We start from the raw sequence: 26,323 nt of genomic DNA, 5'->3' as shown, positions 1-26,323 counted from the left end.
CAATAATGAACACAATAGTCGAATTACTGTTTATTTTAATATATTAACATTAAATCTCTCTTAACTGAATCGTCATGGATAATGCACACTATCTAAATTTTATATTCTTTAGCTGATTGTGCATGATCTGCTAGAAGGGGGAATCAGATTTTATTTATACTTAGTGCAAAAACTGTAGATTTAGTTCAGTAATAAGAAACAAATTTATTGAGAAACCATTGTCAAAATACTGCATTTCACATAAAAATGTAATCCTCTTACATATAACATTGTTTAAAGTAAATGTATTCATTTTGAATTGCCGGTTTTTATATACATTTTAAACATATGTCTTAGATACAAATTTCTGGATTTTTATGGTATTATAAGAATATAAATTATTACATTCGCTACTCATCTACTTAAATATCTAAAATAGGTATCACAGGTCTGTATAGAAATACTGCTTATAAAATAAAGCTTTTTAGAACTTAATTTTATTGATAGGTATTTAGATGTAATAAATAATTATCAACATAATATAAATTATTATAAAAATAAGTCGAACATCAATATCATATTCAATCATATTAACCTTAACATTGTGGGCTCATTGGAAATAGCGGAGATTGAAAGATTTGTGGAATTGGTTATTCCTCCTCAGTAATGTAATGGAAATGAATAACAATTTTAAACCCACAAATCTATAAAAAGAATAATATTATCTCTGTATTAAAAAATGCTTAGTTTAATCTTCTTGACAATGGTGACTAATAATATTCGAAAGAAACCTTCAGCTTGCACCGCTCACAGAGACAGCGTAAACCGCACTGTATCCAGCACCATCTACCGAAACGCGTTTCTTGCTAATTTTCGGTAAGACATTTTTTAGCAGTTTTTCTCCTGCGTTTTCTTGGTTAAATTCTTCAAGAATTCAAAAATTGACACAGTGCAACCGTTAATTGACTGATACTTCCAATATAGGTGATCAATTACCGATAAGTTCCCTTTCAATTTGGCATTTTTCTGTTTCTAATCGACCTGATCCCACTTATTTTGTCTCCATTAAGATTAATTATTTTCAACAGAACTTCTACACTTAATCTTCACATTCACTCGGCAACCAAGTCAGACCGATCCTTCAATACACACTTCTTATAATGAGTCCTCATATTGCTGCTCTGCGAAAAGGCCAAGCCGCAGTTCTCACAACTATAAGGTTTAAGGCCAGTGTGGAAATTCATGTGCGTCTTTAGATGATGTTTTTTGGTGAAACTCTTCGGGCAAAGGGTGCATGCGTAAGGCTTTACCCCTAAAAGGAAAATGGTGGAGTTGCTGAAAGATGAATAGAGAAGCCTTACTCACCTGTGTGAAGCCTGGCATGTAAGCTCATATTAGATCGATCAGCAAACGATTTCCCGCACTCTGGACAAGAATAAGGCCGTTCTCCGGTATGGACTCTTTGGTGCTGCTTGAGGAGCATTTTTCTGGAGAAGCTCTTCCCGCAAGTGGGACATTCATGAGGCTTAACACCTAAAGAAAATAGACACCAATAAATAATTTAATTCATAATAAGAAGCGGGTACCTAAACCTAATGCCTAGTAAACAGTAAACCAACAAGGTTAACTGTTGCGTTGCAAACAATTCCGACGATTATTTTACATTAAAACCAGAGAGGCTATAATATAACAAGAATGGTACCGAGTCGAATGGCTACTAAACCATGTTATTTATTTGCAAATGACTTTATTAATCTGGGTCTAATTGGGCCTAAACATATAAATCAACAGGACATCAACACTTGCGATTATGAAAGCGAAAGGCCTATGAAAAAATATATTGAAGCTAATTTTATGCAGCGTATAGACAATGAAAGTGGGCTACTTTCAAAAGCAAATATTGGGCATCCTGCCTTATTTGCTCTTTCTAGAAATAATCCGTTGAGTGTTTGAGTAGTTTATATAACTGTTTGATCTTCCAATTAGCGGAATTTGTCTATTACTGTTATTTGCCATTTTGCGTAGAAATGCTTTTACTTTATGGGCGATAATTATAATTATAATGCTGAAATAGGGAATACATTTTGCTGGGTCCGCTATTGTTTTATGCATACTTCGCATGAAAACGCTTTGTCTAATTACTAATTAAATGAGGGGTTCATAAATTATATGAGACACTAGTAAAAACTTTTAAGAACAATTTAATAAATTTTACAACGAATTTAAGGCTTTCTGACGGTAAATTGTGAACAAAGGTATGTATGGGGGAAGCAAATCTGTTTAGTTGAAATCGCTAAAAGCAAGACGTTTTCGAATTTGAATGTTACTCACACTATGTTTTACTTATGATCGGTTCATCATGGAAATTTGGTAGGACATGAATAAATAATAGTTTGTTGACAATGGTGAATGTACATTAATGAAAATTCTCAGCTTGGCGCCATCCAAACAATATTAGTTAATTTAAAAAGTAGTTAGTTATCAACAGTGGGAATGTAAACCAAGCCAGGCTCAACGCCATCTACCGGAACGCGCCTCTTATTAACTTTTACCGATGTTGTTTGTACAGTGTTTTCATGAGTTTTCGGGCCTTTGAAATGTGTTTTAATTATTCACGCCACCAAAAATACACATAGAATTATACGAAAATGGAATTTTATTTACATTCTTAATCACGAGGGAGTTTTAGTACGTATAAAGTAATGCACAGAAATCTCGTTGAAAAAACAACTAATGAGTCCTTACATTTTTAACCGTAAACTGCGAATACTGTTTATTTTAGTCAAAAAAATATGTTTAAATATTACCATTAAAATATTTAAATTATATTCTTATTATGGAATGTAGAAGCGTAGAAGAACACTACTCAAAACAATTAGGGGATATTATGTGATTTATGAATATAATTTTTTATTTAATTTTATTGGCCTATTTCCTTTAGGGTAATAGTAATTTTACAGGACTAAACAAGAAAATAATGCATAAAGTAGGTCTCTGTCGATTTTACAGGTTTTAACTTGAATTCTCACAAAGAGTATAAAAGCGCATTTAAGTACTATTTAGGTATCAGTCGAATTTTTGTACCCAGGATTAGGTGGTGTACAATTTTTTGATTTAATTTATTCCTACAATGAACGAGCAACATGATTTGATGGAAATTGAGGCATGGCGAGCCATAGGGCAACTCGAAGCTGGGCGAACACAGACGCATGTTGCCCAAGTGTTTAATGTCAGCCAAAATGTAGTTTCAAGATTGTGGAATCGATTTCTTGAAACAGGAAATGTTAGAAGAAGACCAGGACAAGGTCGGCCATCAACAACAACACCCAGGGAAGACCGATTTCACCAATTGCTCGCGAGAAGACATCGTAATGTCGATGCAACATCTCTACGAAACGAATTTGCCCGTGGTATCGGAAGACTTATGCCCCACTCAAACCATAAGAAATAGACTCTACAATGTCGGATTGTATGCCCGAAAACCAAATTATGTGTATTCCACTGATTGTGAAACATAAAAGAGCAAGAAGAGCATGGGCTGAGCTTCCTCGAAATTGGACCCGTAATGACTGGGGTCGAGTACTCTTCAGTGACGAGTCTAGGTTCACTTTAGAACCTGATAATCGACGTGTTCGAATTTAGCGTGGACGCGGAACATGAAACAATCATCACTTTATAAGAAAAAGATCTCACTTTGAAGGTGGCGGTATCTCGGTATGGGCTGGTATTAGTCATGGCGGGCATACAGATCTTTATTTCATTGACAATGATCCCTTACACGCCAACAGGTATCTTAATGAAATTCTTCAAATTATTATAATGCCTTATGCTGGAGCAATAGGCAATCAATTCACATTTATAGATGTCGACGTTGCGATGCTCGTCCACATCGCGCTAACATCGTGAACGACTGGTTGGATGAAATGAATATTGAGAGAATGGCATGGCCTGCCGATTCTCCAGATGGAAATCCAATTGAGCATACTTAGGATACTTTGAGAAGACATGTTGCAAGCAGAAATTTACCATCTCGAACTATTTCAGATCTTCGAAATGTCTTAATTGAAGAATGGAATGGAATTCCCCAAGACGTCTTTGATAGCTTGATTGAATCAATGCCATCATGATGCCAAGCCTTTTTAGCAGCAAAAGGGGGTAATATTAATGATTAAAAATTCATTTTTGTACTAAATTAATAAATCAGGAATTCAATTTACGTGAGATAATCATCGCTTTTTAATTTACAAATTTGCACAATTTTAAACAGGACTGTCACAACTAGTCAAATCACAACTAGTCAAATCACAACTAGTCAAATCAAGACACAAACAAGAAATGCTTTATTTTATCAATAAAATACTTCAAACTGCAAATATAATTTGTCTTGATGCATTTCATGTGGCACCAAAAACTTTTAAGACAATATTTTGAAATATTCCCTAACTGTTTTGATTAGAACATTAACAGCATATTAGTATTAAAGAAAATTGGATGTTTATACTTGAACATGGTATCCTTACCTGTGTGTATTCTCAAATGCATATTGTAGGCCACTTTTTGGTTGAATCTCTTTGGACAGTGGGGACAAGCATATTCCTTTCTATCTCTGTGAATCTTCATGTGACTGCTAAGGTATCCCCTGTCATTGAAAGTTTTATCGCATTCAGGGCATCTTGCTGAGAATTCTTTGGTGCCTTCATGCATGGATCTGCAAGTATCAACATCAGTTAAGTTCAAAGATTAAATAATAACTCGTTCTTGTTAATCAAAAGTAAACGGTGTTTAGTTATAAACGAGCGTAGCTTGACCTTACATAAACATGTTTTTTATTTAATTATCGGTCATAATTTCTGTTCTACTTGTTTCTCCTGATGTTTGTGTGAAGCCGATCGGTTGAGGGGGGGCAGGAGCAGTGGCGTAGGAAAATCGAAAAATGCTATTTCGCTCAGCTGGTAGACGATGCAGGTCGCAAGTATAGATCGATCTCAACGAAACTCGGAGAATCGAGGGCCACCTTGAGACTTTCCTGTTACAGGTTTCGTAATGTGTTTAGCTCCAAAAAATCGTTTGAAGTTTTTTTTCACGAGGAACACTCGTGTCCACAGGGTATGTCCCTCAGCAGCATAAGTGGTTAATGAGAGGTATTTAGCTCAACAAAAATTTCGACACCAAGATTTTATAAATATTGTAGGTCTTGTGGATTAATCATTTATGTGTGTATTAATACACATATAAATTTGATGCACATGCACTTTGATGGGACGAATGTGAAGAGACTCTATGAGCCACAAGTTAGTCCCAGGTAGAGGTAGGTCGAGGCTATCGATAGCCTTTCTGAGCTGGTTGGGAAGGATGTTTTATTTGAAGACTACAAGGGTGAAAGTAGGAAGCCACGTTTTCGATAAAACAACAAAAATAAGCAATACACAAGGTAACAGAGAAAATGGTTTCGAGAGAAGCAGGCCAAAGGCATTATATTGTGTTTTGCATCTTGTGTGAGTTCACGTAATCAGAATCGGGAAATAAGGATGGAAAATTTCAGACTGCTGTAATGCGAGTCGTGTAAGGAAATCAACATGTTCTTGTCTTGTAGAGATATTATAAGCATCAGGAACAAGACGGTTTTTACGGTAATTACCTGTGATATTTGTAGTTTCTCAACTGACTAAAACACTTCCCGCACTCTTCGCATTTGAACAACTTCTTCTTCGCACCTTTCTTATCGTCCTCATGTTTGTCCTCACTACTGGACTCGCCACTATTCACTAAAGGGTGATTGGAATAATTGTCACTTATCGCGCACTCGTTAGTCTTTATCGAGTCCTCAGTTCTGGGCACATTACTTGAAGAGGAACATTCTGGATAATTCTGAGTGGAAACTTCGTTGGAAAAATCTTCATGGTCCAGAGTTTTCTGGCCAAAATGTGAGAGGTTTGTCAAATGCCTTGAAAAGGGGAAGTTGGTGAATTTGGGCAATTCTATCTTGTCTTGAGGAGGTGTTACGTATGGATAACAACTAGACTCATGGGGCTTTTCTATAGCTGAATTAATTTCGAGCATTTCTTTCCGGATTTCTGGATTGTTCAGGTACAAGTTGTTGATTATAGTGTCCAGGCATTTGGATGATTTCTTGATACCTCCCACTTGAAAGTTGTTATTGTTGCTGTCTTCGTGCTTCTAAGAAAATTAAAAGTTTAAAAATTGGTTGCTAATAGATAGTTGAAAAGCAAAAGTTTTCCTTACGGTACTTCGCTATTAAGCAATATTAAATTTAATACGAAATGCTATATACCGAGTGATTCAAGAAAGTTGCTTGTCCTTATAACTTTTTTGTTTTTAAACTTAGAAAGTCGAAATTTGGAGGTAAGCTATATGAGAATATAGCCGATTGATTGACATTAATGATGTTTATCTATCCTCAACTTTCGATTTTCAAATGTAATGTCCTATAAATTTGTTGTTTTTTGGGATCCAGAGGTCATTTTTAGTCTAAAAATACATATCATTTTATGTAATATATACAGGGTGTCCCATAAGTAATAGGACAAAGAGGAACGGCAGATTCCTGACATCAAAATATTAAGATCCAGCCCAATTGTTTTATTCCGAAAGTTAATATTAACAGAGATACAGGGTGTTAAAATTTAAATTTTATTTTTGATTTTTTTTCGTATCTTCAACATTTTTTGATTTATGGTACTGAAATTTGGTATACGGGGGTTTTGGACTTGGGAAACTGGTTAGAACTGTCGGTTTCATTGTCACTAATAGGGGGCACCACTTTAAAACGTCTTGGCTAGTTAAAACGGCTCTAATTTTTTTCTACGTAGCTCCAGTAGCCCCATTAATTAAAATTATTATTCTGTTTAAAATTCTAAACAAAAAAGGTATACTTATTAGAAATCTGAAAATTTGACCGTTTTCGAGATATTCCCTAGATTAATACCTCATGGGATAGAGCCGAAAACTGGCGAAGTCAAACGAAGTAAATTTACATGGGCGCCATTTTTAAACTGAATACCTGTTTGTCAGTGACAAAGTAGTAGGTTGTCAAAATCGCTATTAATTTTTTCTTCAAAATTTACTGAAATTGAAGTTTTTCTGTTAGTTGTAACGTATTGCACATTATGCCGAGACATAATCTATTTTCAACTGCAGAGATGCGAGATATGGTGTGTTGTTACGCTCAAACAAACTTCAATGGACGAAAAATTATTAGTCTTTAAATTATCTGGGTATTAATTAAGTCGTAGCGCACATACCATTATTACATTATGAACGTTATTAAAGTGCCAAATATCTCGAAAACGGTCAAATTTTAAGATTTCTAATAAGTATATCTTTTTTGTTTAGAATTTTAAACAGAATAATAATTTTAATTAATGGGGCCACTGGAGCTACGTAGAAAAAAATTAGAGCCGTTTTAACTAGCCAAGACGTTTTAAAGTGGCGCCCCCTATTAGAGATAATGAAACCGACAGTCCTAACCAGTTTCCCAAGTCCAAAAACCCCCGTATACCAAATTTTAGTACCATAAGTCAAAAGATGTTAAAGATATGAAAAAAAATCAAAAATAAACTTTAAACTTTAACACCCTGTATCTCTGTTAATATGAACTTTCGGAATACAACAATTACGCTGGATCTTAATATTTTGATGTTAGGAATCTGCCGTTTCTCTTTGTCCCATTACTTTTGGGACACCCTGTATATATATTGTCATTTTTTCATGTCGGGTTACGCTACTGAGGTATACGTATTAGGCACAATTTTAAGTCAGGATTATGGGGAAAGTACTAATTTGTCATTTTATTGAGTACTTTTCCTTTTATAAGCAATTTAAATACCGAAAAACAATGTTTCCCATTAATCTTCCGTTTTTTAATGGCAACATGATGGTTCATTGCTCATTTAATTACTTGTTGATACCCACAAGAATACAGAGATGTTCCACGGTCAACGTATTTTTTAAAAATTTGGATGTTTTTAATGAATTAATGGTTCATTTCTAAATGAACACACATTACGTTTTGTATCAAAAAATCCAGGAAAAAATAATTTTTTAGAAAATCGCAATGAGCCACCATGTTGCCATTTGACGAACGGAAGATGTTAAGGACTTTAGGTTTTTGCTTAGTTAATTTATTCTTACTTTCGTCCTTTAAGTTACGCCCATGTATATCGATATTTGTTTAGAGGATTCCATCTGGGTGCCAGACAACCGTACCCATCAGGCCATATGGAAGGACTCTATATGGCTGAGAAATACGCTACTTGTTAAAAGAAGCTTTCTAAATTGGACCATTGCCGCGATCTGCAATACTCCAATAAGAGCGATTTGTATAGGTATTCACCCGATAGCTGCTATTTATGGCATCAGGTACGGCCTGGTAGTGGTGGGCCCCTAGTTAGAGCTCCTCAGGTTTAGTACTTAAGGGATGAGCGTAGTAGTTTTGCCCTTTTGACCAGTGCTCACTCTAGACATGTGATCGTAAACATAGTTCATGACCTGCCCAGGTAAGCCAACTCCCGCTTCATACTTAGACCATTTTGTCATTATTGAAATAAGTGTAAATTAATATAGTCCACTTTCGTAAACCAAATTGTTGTTTTCGTGATTTCGTTTATCGAAGGAACCTTAACAGAAGATAAATGGGGAAAAACTGTTTTTCGGTATTTAAATTGCTTTTAAAAGAAAAAGTGCTCAATAAAATGACAAATTAGTATTTGTCCCCATAATTCTGACCTAAAATTGTGCCTAATACGTACACCTCAGTGGCGTAGCTCGACATGAAAAAACCACAAAAACAATGTTTTTTAATTAGTTTGCAGAGCACCATCATCTCCCGAAATATTCCCATAATGATATGTTATACCTTGTATAGTTAACATACATTAGCTTTAGAATACCAGACATACCTGTCGGTAGTGCTTCTTTATTAGTATTTACCTTCGGACACTTGATGCGAATTTGTTGATACTTAATTTTCATCCATTTAGGAAATTAGTTAGAAAGGAATGGTTAAATTTGCATATTTTGAGCGTAGGTACTTTTGAAACCTATTCACATAGTTTTGCTAATAGTGACTTAACGAACGACTCTGTTAATGTCGGCAATTAATAGCCGAGATACTTTTAGGCTTGAAAGCCGAGTTAAGGCAGAAGCAATTATCGTAGAATTTCAGTAAAATTTTTGTTTGATTTAAGAGAATACCTGTGTCTGCCGGGGCAGTTTAAAGAATTTATCGAGCACACATAGGATAAATTGGCATTTTAATTAGCTCAATCAAGGCATATAATGAGTTGTCGTAACGAAACTTAATATTTTATGTCAACAATCTCCTGCGAGAGCCAAATTGCTAGACTACACGTCAGGAAACGATTAAATGTGGTAAGCTTGCAGTATTTTAAGAACCAAATCTTACAAAAAGGTTCGATCTCCTTAATGGTCTAAAATTCCAGCCATAAACTCGTTACTGATATAAACTATAGTAAAGGATGCTATAGGAAGCAGTTACTAAGAAATCGTTTCTCAACGAACCTCGCGTGATGGAGAGACGACTCTGGGATCGCCAAGAAAACTCGTTTCATCCCTGCGACACCAAGGACTGGGAACAACCACCTCTGAGATTCTGTTTTTGGGTTTCTTCAAGCCAAAATCGATGGGCAGGAGGTCAGGTAACATCTTCTGCGGCTTTTTCGTCAAGTCCTTGTCCAAGTTCGGTTTAACCAAATCATTCCCCTTATCCTCGTCAGATTTAGCGATAGCTTTGCTATAATCTATGAGGAAGCCATCACGCTTCTTAACGTTATTCTCAATGTCCTGAGTATTTACTGAGATCTTCAGGAATTTGGCCACCGATAGGAACTCCTCTAGAGTGTAAATTACCACTGTTCCTGTGTAGATATAGTCGAGAATTTGAGACATTGTCGAGCCTTTGATGTCTGGCAGGATCAGCACTGGGGTGGCTTCAAATGAATGCTTTTGAAGCAGCTCCTGGAGTTGGTCAAGGAGTTTAGTTGAAATCATTGAGGGTGTTGATAACTTACCCTCAATACCGGACTGGCGATCGATAGGATGAGTTTATGAGCCATCAGCCGATGATCACTGCAGCTCAGAATAACATCACACGTTGATTCGGTGATGAGCAGCCTTAAAGCCCCTTCCTCGATTACTTTGTCCATCTGCGAAGGAATACTCTCGTGAATTGAAAATTGTGACAAACGCGTTAATGATAATTTATGGAAGTATGTCTTATAGGTATATAATTAGCGAGAGCCCCAAATTACCATACAATGCGTGCAATTAAACCGGGAGCCCTTGTTGACACTTTCCGAGTCGCTTAATAAGCGACGTCTTTATTGTCAAACGGAATTAACTTATCTACTGAAGGAGCCCGAAGAAATTTTATTATCTGGTATAATGAGTTGGGCAAACATGAAAATCCACGTCGTAAAACATTAAACGACAGTTTACGTTTCAATAAAATCCAGTTTTTGGCATATTAATGGGTTCACGTGAGGTCCGAAAGACAAGAAAGTCGCTTCGGTGTAATTAATACGCGACCAGATGCCAATTAGAATTCCGATGATTTGTAATTTTGCCGGATTTGAAGAAAAAATTAAGCAGCTGGTCTGGTGAGAGATGATTAGGTGTTTAGGACCGAGTGCTGCCTGCGTTGAGCTGAAGAAAAGGGGTTGAAAGGCAAATCAATGCAAAGAGATAGAGGATCTGAATAGCTGAGAGTGGCGGGTCGACTTGATAGAAAAGTTGCTAAGTGGGAGAAGTTTGATAGGTTGTACATAGAGGGTGCGTCATAGGGAATAATAGCAATCACTTTTTAAATAATTTTTTTATCAAAAAACTTTCAAGTAAAATTTATAAGGCTAATTTGTTGTCAATTTTTGATGACGTTGAACTTTTTTTTTACTCCATAACATTCCAACGAAGTCCAACTTTAGTTTTTCAAACATCGCTCTGTATTTCCGACTTGTTTTGTGGAATATACACTTATTTGCTCCCACAGACATATCAAATTTTATTGGGGTTAGAAAAAAAAATTTCTAGAAAAAAGTTATTTTGCTTATACTATTTTATTCAAAAAAATCGAATTTGGGCGGAAAAGCAAAATAACAAAAACATCCTCTGTAGTTTTTAAAAGTCAAGTAAATAGCGTTCCACAAATTCCAATTTTTAATTCAAAAAAGCAGCATGCATTTCTGCTCGGTGAAATACAGTGGCCAGCCCGGTCACCTGATTTAAATACCGGTGACTATTTCCTTCGGGGCCATTTAAAAGATCAAGTTTATAAGGATCGGCCAAATAACATAGATGACTTGAAGGCTCGTATCGGCGATGCAATGCAATCAATCAGGCAAAATGTCTATGTTCAGGTGACAAGATTATTTATGCAAAGAATAGCGCCATGTTTGGATAACGACAGAAGGCATTTTCAGCAAATGCTTTGAGAATTAAATAACAATTAATTCTTATAAGTAAGTTATAATTTGTTATTTTGCTTTTTTGATCGAATTTAATTTTTTTGAATAAAATAAGGAAAATGAATTTTTTTTCGAAATTTTTTTAATCTAAGTCTAATAAAATTTGATATGTCTGTATGTGCAAATAAGTGTAGATTCCATGAAACAAATCGGCAATACAGAGCTCTATTTGAAGAACTAAAATTGGACTTCGTTGAAATGATATGGAGTCAGAAAAAGAAGTTTAAAGTTAACAAAAAGTAATAACAAATTAGCGTTATAAATTTTACTTGAAACATTTTTTGATAAAAAAATTATTTAAAAAGTTATTGCCGTTATTCCATATACAAGGTTTTTAAAAAAACGGGCGAAGCTATAACTTAGTTATTTATGAACGGATTTTGATGAACTAAAAACCAAATAAAATTATCTTTTTCAGATTACTAAGCAACATTAATGTTGATTTGTTTTTAACTGAACTTTTTCTATAGACTTATAGCATAACTGCTCACAGGAAAGTATGAGGAAGAATGATGTGTTCCAATAATTAAGAGCGGCTTTATCTTGTCCCTTTTTACTGGATATCACATAGGCGCCATTTGTTCATGGCGCCAAACGTTTTTGTACAAGATGATACAATAGGATAAGCTGGAATGAAATGTAGAAGGCCCCAAAATAACGCAGATGGCCCCATAATGATACAGATGGTTACATAGCTCATATTGTTCAATTTTTTTAGTTAAAAATTGTTTTAACACTAATTTATTTTACATCATTAAATTCAGAAAAATATTTTCCATCAAAAATGTAAAAAAATATGGAGTTCTATTTAAAATTCTGAAGTTGACATCTGAAGCAGAAAAAGTTGAATTAAAAACAAATCAACTTTAAGGTTACTTAGTAGTCTGAAAAAAAATATTTATTTGGTTTTTAGTTCATCAAAATCCGTTCATCAATAACCGAGTTATAACTTCTCCTGTTTTTTTTTGAGACACTGTATATATGATGAACTTTGTATATGATTGTATATGGTTTCTGCGGTCTTGGCTAAAAATTTGATAATTGTTTCCAGCGATTTCAAATGCCGCAGTCATTCGTGCAGTCAGGTCTTGCTCTGTTTCCATTGGCGTTTCATAAACCAGAGATTTTACATGTCCCAAAAGAAAAAAATCTAAAAGCGTTAGATCGGGTGACCTAGGGGGCCACGGAATTGACCACCTTTACCGATTGAATGTTGTCCAAACTGGCGAAGTTCAAGGACGACATTTTAAACAATTACGGTAATGTTATTTTGTATAAACAAATTAAAATGAATGTACTAAAACTCGATAAAACACTCTTTTCTGCACATAACTGTCTGAAAGCATAATAAGGCCGTAGCGCATTAGAGAGAGATTTCCGGACATGGATTCTTATACTCTTATAAATATCTTCTATTGTTGCGCTGGATAATCGCTATAAATTTGACCCCGTAAGTCTGAATCACCCTGTACAGAAGGAGTTATTGAAGCCTGCCAACCGCTAGAAAAAACGAAAGTCATCCATTTACGCTCAGATCTTTGACTCCATAAAAAAATGGATTCCAAGCATTTTTGGGATTCATTTGAAAGGTCCATGATATGCGGAAATTTAAAATAGTGAACAGCATCGGCGTGTATCTTACCACACCGCTTCAGCACACCGCAATTTGTTTTTCAATTTTGGAAACACGCGACTTACCAACATCCGCAGGAGCTATTTCCATCATCATCCGTAAGAATAATTTAAATGCGGCGATCATTTTTCCCACAAACTAGGGACTATTAAAGATAAATGACGTATATAAATTAAGTTCCGAATCGTTCATGGGTAACAGCGTTGTTGGACAATTAATTAAGAACCCTACCAGGAGCGCGGTAGGTTTGACATACCAGTTTGTTTTCAAATTGCCTTCATCAACATAACCGACCGTGAATTTAATCCTCGGATGAAACTCACTGAATTGCTGAAGTACATCGTCCACCCAACCCATCTGGCGAGCAAGAATGGTGTCATCAACATAAAGTTTAATGAAAGGTAATACGAATGGTAGTTTCTTTAGAGCTTCCGTTATCCACATGTGGTGTGATGAATACAAACGTGACATATTTTTAACACCTCCACGAAGGTTATTCGATATTTCCATTTAAAAAAATAAAAAATCGTCCCGTCGAAAATCCTGAAGTTACTGCATTTTTCCAAAGTTTGGCAATGCCGCTCAGTGTCATTAATGGCCCTAATGACAGATATAATTGAATAGAGTTTCTATTTGCTGGAGACAAATGCCAAACGCGAAGTTGCCGATATCAAATTTTAGAAAGAATTTAACAAGTGCACAATAAGATAAAGCAATCAGGTAGTCTTCAAAGTTTGGCAGTGCATCAAACAAGATGTTTTCACTGAATGCAAAATCGGTATCCTGATGGCTCTTGAAGTGTTATTACACCTGATCTAGTACCCTTCACATGTTTGATAATTATTGCCAATGCTCCAGGTGAATAGTGAGAGAAAAATACCTACGTAGTTTTGAGGCAAAATTGAGAAGTCATATATAGGGTGTTTCAGACTTAACTGTACATACGCTACCAGGATTAGAGTACTTCACCATGATTCAAATTTACCCATTTGTAGGTAAATTTCGATTCATCCTCGAGATACAGGGCGTTTTCCTTTTTTTTTTACTCAATGACTTTATAGTCATAACTTGTGACCTACTTGCTATAATTATGTTCATAACGAAAAAAACAGTTACAAAAGTTGTCCAAAATTATTGCCATTTACCTGTATGCCTTTTCTTGCTCGCAGTGAAAGTTGCCTCATTGCCTTTCGTATAATGTCGGGATTATTTCTAATTATGGCACAGCAGTCATTTATCTCTTGAAGGAACTCCTCTTGTGTTTATCTCTCGTTCATAAATCTCAGATTTTAAATGCCCCCAGAAATAATAATCCAATGGATTAAAATCTGGCGATATAGCAGGCCATATATGCGGATCACGACGTCTAATCCATCGCTTTTCGTAAGGAGCATTCAAAAATCCTGTAATTGGTCGTTTAAATGGGATAACGCTTCTGTTGGAATCACATACCTCTGACATTCATATTTTCGAGAAGAAGAAGTAATACATTTCGCAGAAAGCCGAAATAAATCGCGCTAGTTAGGATTTCAGGAAAAAATATGGGCTTATTAGGTGACTGTTTATCAGTCCACATCAAGCATTCACACTAGACTCGTATGGGGAATGTAATATTTCCTCACTGCGTGTGAATTGTGCAAAGCCCACCTGTGATCATTTCTCAAGTTGACGATGCCGTCTTTAGTTAATAAAGTTTCATCCGAAAAAAGAATTCTTTAATGAATTCTCTAACTTTGTATGATCCATGGACTGAACGTTGCTCGATTTACTTCATCCATAAGTTCAAGTCTGTGGACTTGTTGCACATGAGATAGATATAAACCTGTTCTGTTTAAAGTATGCCAAGCCTTAACATGAGTTACACCAAGTGTATGACTAATTTCTTTAGTGCTTATTTCTAGATGGTTTTCTGTCATATCAATTGTGTTTCCATTTAACTGAACCTCATCGTCATGGTCAGCATATTCATTATTTTTAAGTGTGGGACAACAGCCGTATTCTCGCAGGTAACTAAATATATTTCCAAATGTTCAATGGTTGGGCAAGCTACGATTGGGAAAACATCTTTCATGCTCACAAACTGCTACTCCTCCATTATCGTTGCAAAAACCATACGCAAAAATTATGCCGGCATATTCTTGTGTTGCAAATTAATCAGGCATCATGACACGATAAAATATTCGATGCTCAAAGAAATCAAATTCAGAATCAAAAGAAGTAATCAAGAATGGCTTTCACAAAACAAAATTATTAATAAGCTTGTCATAGATCTGGCGTTACTTAGCAACAAGGAAAAGCCTACTTGAGTAATAAACTCAAACCCATTTAAAAAACTAAAAAATACTGTATCTAGAAAACGAATGGATGAGATTGCAAGCAATTGGTAGTCATTTTGAACACCTCTTGTAACTGTTTTTTTTATTGTGTTGTAATTGTGATTAGTTAATTAAATTTTTCGTTGTTACAACACAAAGATGGCGTTTATTTCGAACAATTATTAAATTTTTGAATTTTTTTCGAAAAATGTCTTGTTATGGAGTCAAAATGATACGTATGAGAATTATGAAACTAATGTGGTAAAGACAGCTTTTAACGCTTTATTGAAGGCTCCATATGGTTTTAAAGAAAATAATATATAAAGTATCCAAATTCATAAAAATTTCTATAAAGACTATTTCCTAGTCCAGACTTGCAATTTATAAACTCTGGTGATGGCATCTTTGAGTGCATGTTAAGACGCGACTTCCCACACAATTTGAATTAGTTATAGCGAGTAAGACAAAAGTTATGACTATAAAATCATTGAGTAACAAAAAAAGAAAACGCCCTGTATCTCGAAAATGAATCGAGATTTACCTACAATATATGGATGAATTTGAATTAAGGGGAAGAATTCTAGCCTCTGGTAGCGTATGTGCATACAGTTAACTCTGAAACGCCCTGTGCATATGTACATCGACAGGAAACATTCACACACACCAATAGAAAATGATTTTTTCAAGTTCGCTGGTCAATGTCAGCTCTTCTAGGCAACTAACAATTTTTATGGGATCCAGTAGCGGCTTCATGAGAAGGTGGCAAGGTTGGGCGATGGCCCAGTGCGGCAGACCAGGAAGGCCGGCGGGCTTTTCTGGTAGACGGTTTTTCTTGAGAGTTTGATTTAAAAATTTCGCCCTGGGTACCAAACTTGGTAAGGCCGGTTCTGATGGGATACAAAGTTGTCATCTACTATAGGTGCATGGGTGGCTTTTTAGCTGATACCTACGCCACTGCGTGTTTCTTTTGGTACCATCTATTGTTTGCGGTATAAGAAAGACATGAGTAGGAGGAAAAAAGGTTTGTAGACCGAAAACCGGGGCCGCATATGTATGTACACAAACGATAAAAACGTTGACAGAATATCAACAACGCGAGAAAACAAGTACCGTTCCCGCTTTACTTCCATACAAAGACCAGAGGTTAAGGTGTCAATGGTTATGTTTGCACACAAACTTTGTGGCAGGTACCAGGGTACTTTCCATTGTATGTGTTTTGTGGTGACATTAAACGTGTGCGGGCTGCCCTATACAGGGGGTTTCAGAATGATGGAAACAAACTTAGGGTAGGGATTACTCTGTGCCATAATAGAAAACATTTAAATACGAGAACCCATGTCCGAAAATGTTTTCCAAAAGGGTTACAGCCTTATCATGCTTTAAGGCAGTTATGTGTAAAAATGTGTTTTATCGAGTTTTAGTAAGTTTCATTTTATTTTGTTTACACAAAATAACACTACAGTAATTGTTAAAAATGTCGTCCTTAAGCTTCACTATACCTGTTTAAACGGCGTATGTGGTTCCTGCAGATTTGGCTAAGAATTTGATCATCGTTTTGAACGAGTTCAAATGCCGCAATAATTCGTGCACTCAAGTCTTGTTGTGTTTCCGCGGACGTTTCATAAACCAGAGACTTTACGTGTTTCCACAGCAAAAAATCTAAAGGTATTAGATCGGGTGAATTAGAGGGTCACAGAACTGGACCACCTTTGCCGATCTAATGTTGGCCGAATTGACGATCCAAATACCGACGGACTTAAATAAAAAAGTGTGCAAGCGCACCATCATGTTGCAGCCACCTTTGCCGTCGAACGTTTAATGGGACGTTGTCACGAAGTTCCAGCAGGACGTCTTGTAGAAGGCCGTAGCGCGTTAGGGAGGCATTTCCGGGCATGGGTTGTTACACTGAAATGTCTTCTATTGTTGTACTGAATAATCCCTAGAAGTTTGATCTCGGTTTTGAATCATCTTATACAGGGTGTCCGGAAAGGTCATATCATAAATTTTATTCCATGGCCACCTCGATCCTTCGATCTTAATCCACTGGATTTTTTTCTTTGGGGTCATCTCAAAAGTTTGATTTATTAAACGCCCGTTAACAATATAGATGAGCTGTTAAATCGTATTCTCACGACTGCGAACTCTATTAGAAACGATCACCACGTGTTATTTCGCGTACAAAGGAGATGTTTAGAAAACTTTAGAAAATGTGTTGCAGCCCAAGATGCTCATATTTAACATTTTTGGTAACTTTAGCTGTGATACATATAATTTTTTTTGTAAAAACCTTCTATTTTATTTCATTTCAAATTGTTGGAATGTATGGTATATGATGATAATAGAATGCGATTTTCTCAAAAACGATACAAGATATCGATTAAAACAAGGTATATCTTTTTTGTAGGAAAATTATGGAGAAATCAATTCATGAGACAAAAAATTGATTTCGTCAACTCACTAAAAAAATAGATGAATTTAAATGAAAAGTTTTGACTTCCCCTGTATAAGGAAGATATATGAAACATCGGTTTACGTGTGAAAATAAGCATAACTATGAGCTATTTAAACCGTCCAACTTTCAATGTTACCATAATAATGGTTTAAAGTTACAACAAAAATACTTTTTCTAACTTCTTACTTTGAAAACTAATAACTTGGTAACGAAGACCGCCAGGAATTTTTTTATATGAAGTACTAGCATTATTTTAGCCTCTTCTATAACCCCTAGAATTTATGACATGATCTTTCCGAACATCCTGTATGTGCTGGAATGAGCTTAAGAAACAGTTCTATACAAATTGAAAAAAATAATTGCGAAAACAGAATTAATATCTTAAAAATGTGATAAAAATGATCATTATTCTACATTTTATAACAGAGAAATAAGAAATCGGCGCGTTTCAAACGCATAGTTATGGCGTTCTTAGGTTTAATGAATCTCATGAATTTTAGAAGTTATGGCTCTACAAAGTGTGGCATATTTTTCTGCCTAAAACTCATAAAGTTATGAGAAAATTAGGCAATAAATATCGTTTTATTGCATATTAATTTGTAGGCTTAATGCTCATTATGGTTGTTAATTTAGTCTGGCTCAAAGCAGTTTTTTCGCTAAGTGTTTTTCGGTTCTCACAGCGGCTTCTGGCGACTTTTACTCAGCACCAGCCACAAACAATTCGGTTTGAAATTTCTTTAAATACGCGACATTAATAAACAGAAAATGCGACTGAGGTTGTCTCTGAAGAGATTGTTTTATTGCCTCGTAAGGCCCTGCATTAAGTTATTAATCTTAATAACCATTTAAATTAAATCGCAAATTAAGCATCGGTAATGAGATAATGATCTTAATAATTATAATTGCAAGCTAATAAATTTACACGTGCCACTGAAATTGTACACTCCTGGAGCACATTACAATAATTACACTTTACAATAAAATGATGCATTTAACCAAGAAATTAATCTCTGATTATTGACCGTTACGGATAGATGAATTCAATTAACTGCATAGCTTCATGCGCTCGCATTATTCCAGGCTGCGATACCTGATTATTGCTAAAAATCGGAAAAATTGTGTGGTTCAAAATTTATAATTTTGACCCACTTTAGACTAAATTTAAAACCTTTGCTGCATAATACCCATATAGATTTATTGCTCAGTCATGTTATCGGTCTCGTTTCCTCCTGTCATGGTACTTTCCATCCAATGTACCAGTGTTATTGGTTAATTATCGCTCCATCAGCCCGAACTTGAAGAGCCTTCAAGTGTTTTTAATTTACATCTCCAGTTCATTTAAAATTAATGATGTTGAAATGAGTGGCCAGTCAGCATAAAAATAGGGCTGTCCTCAAATCTGCTATTACTCCGTCTTATTAGCAGGAATTGACGTAATGATTAACATGCATTCATCTCGAGAATACTGTGACACTCAGGCATCAGATTTGTTAATAAGCCACATATAGAAGTGAAAATTTTTAAGTAGATTGTGCAATCAAAAGTCCGCTTTCAACAGGTGCAAAAGATATGCGAGGATGTGTGGTATCAATTATAAAAGAAATGGGTACTTGGTTCGTAGATGCTTAACTGGAAAAAGATATACAAATATTTTGGAATAACTTACGCGAGTCGTTAATGTGGAAAGGTACCGATGAGAAGCAGGAACGGTATAGTAATTGAGTTGTCAACAAGAAATTATGGTTTATGTTAAGCTGACTTATAGCTTGGCGTAGTGGAATATGTTCAAAATATGCCGTTCTGAGTAAATAAATTGCATAAACCACTAAATAATGAAATAATATTTTCACGGACCAAGAGATAAAGGTACACGAGATTTTTAACGGAATCTAAAACCCTATGGAGATTGGCGTTTTACTGCGTTTTCGTGGCTATTCGCTCCACTTTTTGCAACGAATATTCTATGAAAATAAAAATTGATTCGATTTTAGTTTCAGGGCTGATTTAGAATATCGCGTCGCCATGTAAACTTTAACCTACGACCCCAGAAGAAAAAAATGGAAAATATTTCATTACTTCTCAACGTGGTCTTCATTGAGATTAACACACTTTTACTAGTGATGTCTTATGGCTTCTATCCCCTGTTTATACAATAATAGTGAGAAGTTTCGACTGTTTTATAACAGGCATCAACCTCGGATTCCATTTTTTCATTGTTGGCAAATCTCTTTCCACCGAGCCATTTTTTAAGTTTGGAAATAGAAAATAATCTGAGGGGGCTAAATCCGGCGAATAGGACGGGTAAAGAAAAGTTCGAAACCAAGTTGATTCGTTTTAGCCGTCACGATGACGGTAAGTGGACTGGTGCGTTTAATGAAACAAGACTTTCTTTTTTACCAAATGGGGTCGCTTTTTCTTAATTCCTTTGCTTAAACGCTGCAATAAATTTGTATAATATTCTTCATTTATCATTTTTCTTTTAGGAAAATAGTCAATAAAAATTATCTCACGTGTATTACAAAAAAACTGACGCCATTACTTTCCCTGCAGGTGGAACGGCTATCGCCTTGTTTAGAGCTGATTTTCCCCTTCGAGTCCATTGTTTTGATTGCTCCTTCATTTCAGATGCGAAATGATGGGCCCATCCATGATTATGAATCGACAAAAAAACTCGGCTATACATATTGCTGTGAAACTTTGCCAAACACTCCCTTTTTGTTCAATTGTGAGTAATCGCGGCACTCATCTTGCGCACAGCTTTCTAACATCCAATTTTTCGATCAAAATACGATGTACAGTATTTTTTGAAATACCTGTCATGTTTGCCAACTCGCGCAATTTTAACCGACGGTCTTCCAGTACATATTTATGAATTTTCACTACAATTTCTGGAGTGGTCACCTCATTAGGTAGACCACTGCGGACTTCATCTTGGTAGTTCGCACGATCACGTTTAAACTCTGCCACCCAATATTTTATAGTTGTTGACGAAGGACAGATTCTCCCAGAGTAGAATCTAACTCAGCTTTGAGGGTGGATGAACTAAGGCCTTTTAAATGAAAGTATTGAATCACGTATTGATGACCAATTTTATCCATGCTTATAAAATCTTTAAAAGTGTTCGCTAAAAACGACTCCAAAACAAATACAAACCAACTGAGCATCCTCAAACTTTAGACATAAGCTTTTTAAGATCACGTCTCTGTAATGTACTAATACTCTTTTGACGGTCTGTTTTTGGAGTATTACTTTGAATGCATGATGTAATAAAGGCACTCTGTAGATTCCATCCATTAGATTTCTTTCCAATATTCCAATAATCAGTAAAAATTGTGTTTCTAACTTCCTCCGAAAAATGTTCTGCACATTTGTATCTGCATGTATAGTAATATGCTTTTACTAATTTTGCACAATGTACTTTGCCCTTGCAACTAACATATTCCTGGCCACTGTTTCCTCAAAGTTTTGAGGCATTCTTTTTCCAGTTCTCAATTTTACGCACTCTTTTTCTTCATTTCCCAACCTCAACCGGTGCTTGCACTCCTACTACTGCTACTTGGAACATAATCTCTATTCATATCAGAGTTATCGGAAAACATTTCTAAAAAAATTATAAAGTACATATAGAGTGTTTTTAGTAAACGTCCGATATTTCACAGGACGATTCCTCGGGTATTTTTAAGATAAAAAGTCCATATAAGCATGGGTCCGCAAGGCCTTACTTTTCGAGCTACAGGGTGTTAAAATTGTATTTTTACTTTTGTTTTTCTAAGTAATTTTTCAAATACACTGCGTGACATAGAAAAGAGAACACCCCGTAAAAATGATTTGATTTAAATAATTTTTGGTATGCATGTTGTTTACGCCAAAACAAATACTTCATTAAAAAGTTGAACAAATTTAATTGTTAAAAACTAAAAAAAATTTAATAATTTGTCGGTCCTCCGCGGTGTCTTTTACATTCTTGTACACGTCTAGGCATGGATCTAATGAGGTGATTGATGTCCTCTTGGGGGATCTCATTCCAGGCTAACTGGACAGCATGACACAGCATCGCTAGGGTTTGCGGGGGATGGGGTAAATTATGCAACCTTCTACCTATAATATCCCATACATGTTCGATCGGTGAGAGGTCTGGAGATCGAGGTGGCCAAGGTAGCAAATTGACTGCATTTTGTTGGAAGAAGTCCATAGTCACTCTAGCCACATGTGGTCGTGCATTGTCTTGTTGGAAAACTGGATCAACAAGAGTTTCCAGATAAGGCACAAGATGAGGTTCCAGGACTTCTTGGATGTATCGCTGGGCTGTCATACTGCCTCTGACGAAAACTAAAGGTGACCTGCTACCATATGCAATGGCACCCCAAACCATTACCCCAACAGTCTGATGGACATGCCTCTGTATTGCAAACTGAGGATCCCATCTTTCACCCCGTCTCCTTCGTATTCTTGCCCGACCATCATGCATACCGAAACAGAATCTGGATTCGTCACTAAACACGATGTTATCCCATTCCAGAGTCCCATGTATCCGTTCTTGGCACCACTGTAGTCGATTTTGACGATGATTTAAGGTGAGGGGTAACACGAGATAGGGACGGTAGGAAATCAATCCAAAACTTCTTATGCGGCGATAAATGGTTCGTATCCCAATGGGCCTTCCATACTCAGCGAACCACTGATCCGCCAGCGTCCTCGACGAGACGAACCTATCTCTTAGGGCCATAATTCGGAGTCGGCGATCTTGGCGTTCTGTAGTTCTTCGAGGTCGTCCAGTACCTGTTCTTCTGCCTGTTTGCCCTTCTTCGAACCATCCCTGACAGCATCTCACTATAGTGTTTACACTACGGTTCAATCTAGTGGCGATTTCCCTAAATGACAGACCAGCCTCTCGTAGACCCACTATTCGACCCCTCTCAAACTCGCTCAATCGATGAAAATTTCGCTCTATTCTGGTTCTAGGCATATCTCTACGCAGTTTCTGAGCACACTACACTCCAATAAATGTTATTTTCCAGTTGTATTGTTGATATTTTATTGCAATTTTTATATTTAAAAAAAACCTAAAATTCCGAATAACTCGTAAATACGTAGATAAATATGAGTGAAATTTTGATCGTTTCTGCTATACATATAAACAAACATGCATACCAAAAATTATTTAAATTAAACCATTTTTACGGGGTGTTCTCTTTTCTATGTCACGCAGTATAGTTTCGAATTTAGACGAAACTTAGATAAAATTTAAGTTTCTCATGTTACAAAACCCCTGAGTGCCAAGTTTCATACAAATTCAATAATATTTCAAAAATTATTAGGTGTACAACTTTGCTTCCGCCGTTTTTTTTCCGAATTTCGCGATTTTATTGTAAAAAACTAATTATACCTTTAGGATCCAAAGTATTGTCCATCGCTGGCCACTACTTTCTCCCATCTTTCGGGCAGCATACGAATCCCGTGTTGAAAAAATTGGACATCTTTTGAAGCGATCCACGATTCTATCCAATTTCTTACTTCTTCATAAGACCGGAAGTGTTGGTCAGCTAGCCCATGTGCCATGGATCGAAACAAGTGATAATCAGAAGGAGCTAGGTCAGGAGAATATGGCGGGTGGGGTAGGACTTCCCATTTCAATGTTTCCAAGTATTTCTTGACCACTTGCGCAACATGGGGTCGAGCATTATCGTGCTGCAAAATCACTTTATCATGTCTCTCGTTGTATTGCAGCCGTTTCTTTTTCAATGCTCGGCTCAAACGCATTAATTGGGTTCGATAAAGAGCACCTGTGATTGTTTCAGTTGGTTGTAACAGCTCATAATATATTACGCCGAGTTGATCCCACCAAATACAGAGCATGATTTTGGAACCATGAATAGACGGTTTGGCCGTCGACGTGGAAGCATGGCCGGGATATCCCCAAGTCTTTTTGCGTTTGGGATTATCGTAATGAACCCATTTCTCGTCCCCAGTCACAATACGATGCAGAAATCCCTTCCGTCTTTGCCTTGCAAGCAACTGTTCACAAGCGAACAGACGCCTGTCAATATCTCTTGGTTTCAACTCGTACGGCACCCAATATCCTTGCTTCTGAATCATTCCCATGTCTTTGAGGCGTTTTGAGATTGTTTGTTGAGTCACTCCCAATGATTGTGCCAATTCTTGTTGACTTTGACACGAGTCTTCGTCAAGTAATGCTTCCAAGTTCGCATCTTGGAAAACCTTCTTTCTTCCACCGCTATGTTGGTCTTCGACGTGAAAATCACCGTTCTTGAAGCGCTGAAACCACTCACGACATGTCCTTTCACTAATAGTGGCTTCCCCATAAGTATCTGAGAGCATTCGATGAGCCTCAGCAGCAGATTTCTTCATATTGAAGCAGAAAAGTAAAACCTCCCGCAAATGACGAGAATTTGGCTCGTACACTGACATTTTCAATTGCGAATAACTTTATGATGAAGACACAAATAGACTAATATTTTTATGAGGTTATGTTAACAGGTGCCCAAGGCTCCTGCATGCCCACATGGGGTTATTTATTTCGATCATTACTTACCGCTACATACATCTATTCAAAAACGGCGGAAGCAAAGTTGTACACCTAATACTTAGAAAAAACAAAAATAAAAATAAATAGTACAGATGGTTGCGTATGTACTTTTACTTAAATTTAAAAGGTTATAATCAAGTAAAAACTATAGAATTTTTAATCATAACCTTGAATATGTCGATAAGTTATTAATTTTTTCTTCTAATAAGTATTTACTTCTTTCGTTGTCTGATGTATACATTTTCAACACAAAAGTTTTCCTAAATCACTGTTTTTACGATTTTAGTACGTGAAAAAGGACCGACAGAACTAATAATAAAGAAATGAAATCGACAAGTTGCCTTAGTTGCAAAAAGGTTTAAGTACACTTAGACCCGTTTAGATCCATGCAAAAACTGAAGTACGATGAGTAGTACAATTTCTCACTGTTAAATGGCAGCATTAATACTTATTTTATACTTAAATTCCTTTGGCACTAAGTAAATGTATATATTAAATTTTAATTTCTGCACTTAAGACCTGTTTGAAAAAAATCTATTTGGACCTCTTGGCTTCTGACTCCCTCATGTACGCAGGGCCGGTCATAACAAGGCAACCTCGTCCCCTCCATAAGATTACTGGGCTCAAGGGTCTCCAAATTACGACGAATCAACGGTTGAATGAAGCCAATCTCTAAGTCTCAGAGTCGAAAATTGAGCATGAAAATTAGAAATGATTTGCCTCGTATCTGACCTACAAAGTTGATGACTATACATAAATAATGGTCCTAGTTAACGCCCATCAAAAAATATCTAAAAAATTCTTCCGTAGTTAACTCCGATAGATGAAGGCATTGAAGTGACAGGCGAAGCATTGAATTCTTCATGATGAGTTAGGATTCATGGTTCTCCAAAGCAAAATCGCAATATTCAATCTCTACATGGAATCGAGTCCAATATACAATATACATTACGACTATTCAGAGACAATTTATCACAACTTTAATGGCCTAGTAGTGCAGAAAAATCTCTATGTCACGTGTTCTCATCTGAATACAATAATCTAGGCGTATTCAATAAGAAGAAAATGGTTTAAAAAAGGACAACGGATCATTAACCTCTTCATGTCGTGTTGAGTCTCCTACTGAATAAGAAACAACTTAACAGAGCGAACCGAAAACGTGATTTAACTAAAGAAGTTCAAAAAGCTATTATTTACTTAGAAGTAATTGTGTCTCTATACTGAATAGATTTGACTATTAAAAATACTTATTAAAAGAAATTTATACAAAACATTATCATCTGCTTTATGTGTTTTTCAACAAAACGACGGCTGAAAATTTTTTCTTTGCGAATTGTCAATGTATTTTACCATACGGGGTGACAACAGAAAGTGAGCATGTATGTCCTGTCCATCGCTTATACCGGCCATTGTTACGAGTCTTAGGTAATTTTTAATATAATGCTACTTTCAACGTCGCCGGGAATGGACTTAATTTTTTGTTTTTAAATAGGATGACTTGTATTTTTTGACATTTTTTTAATCAGCAGACCATTATACCAACAATAGGATCATTTCGGAACGTTTTGATGGCATCAAATTTTTTTATTTAATTTAAGAATTATGTGATTTTGGACTAGGGAGCTTCTATTCTTTACCAGACGTCCGTGTCAAAATATGCATAAATTTTCAAGTTTTCGGTGAGCCAATCGGGCCCACCTTACTCGCATTAGAAATTTTTTTTTGAGGTGGAAGTACATACTCAAAAAGGAAAAAAATATTCAGATTTAACATTGTTCCCGCAATTAGAATCAAAAAAAGCAATTTATGAAAATAACTGCTTCATATGTAAGTCTTTATTCTTAAATTAAAGAAAAATATTCAGTTCCTTTAAAAATACTCTAGAATAGTTTTACC

At 36.0% G+C, this 26,323-nt stretch overlaps 2 protein-coding genes across 2 annotated transcripts in view; both read right to left on the bottom strand.

Annotated features, from left to right (window-relative positions):
• Positions 1–26,323, bottom strand: part of LOC136419371 (EF-hand domain-containing protein 1-like) — a 164,668-nt gene that overhangs the window by 98,964 nt on the left and 39,381 nt on the right. The window lies entirely within an intron of this gene.
• The window catches only part of LOC136419305 (zinc finger protein 679-like), a 43,245-nt gene continuing 17,378 nt past the window's right edge, over positions 457–26,323 (bottom strand). The window contains exons 2-7 of the mRNA XM_066405534.1: positions 10,029–10,163; positions 9,520–9,975; positions 5,618–6,156; positions 4,500–4,687; positions 1,345–1,512; positions 457–1,291 (exon numbers count right to left, since the gene is read on the bottom strand). Of these exons, the coding sequence (XP_066261631.1) occupies positions 1,092–1,291; positions 1,345–1,512; positions 4,500–4,687; positions 5,618–6,156; positions 9,520–9,975; positions 10,029–10,163 (1,686 nt within the window). The 3' untranslated portion in view covers positions 457–1,091. The remainder of the gene's footprint in view (positions 1,292–1,344; positions 1,513–4,499; positions 4,688–5,617; positions 6,157–9,519; positions 9,976–10,028; positions 10,164–26,323) is intronic.

This window comes from Euwallacea similis, chromosome 2 (assembly GCF_039881205.1).
Source record: "Euwallacea similis isolate ESF13 chromosome 2, ESF131.1, whole genome shotgun sequence".
In the NCBI taxonomy this organism is placed as follows: domain Eukaryota; kingdom Metazoa; phylum Arthropoda; class Insecta; order Coleoptera; family Curculionidae; genus Euwallacea; species Euwallacea similis.
The sequence above is the reverse complement of the archived record's forward strand: the minus strand, read 5'-3'. Positions and strand labels throughout refer to the sequence as shown.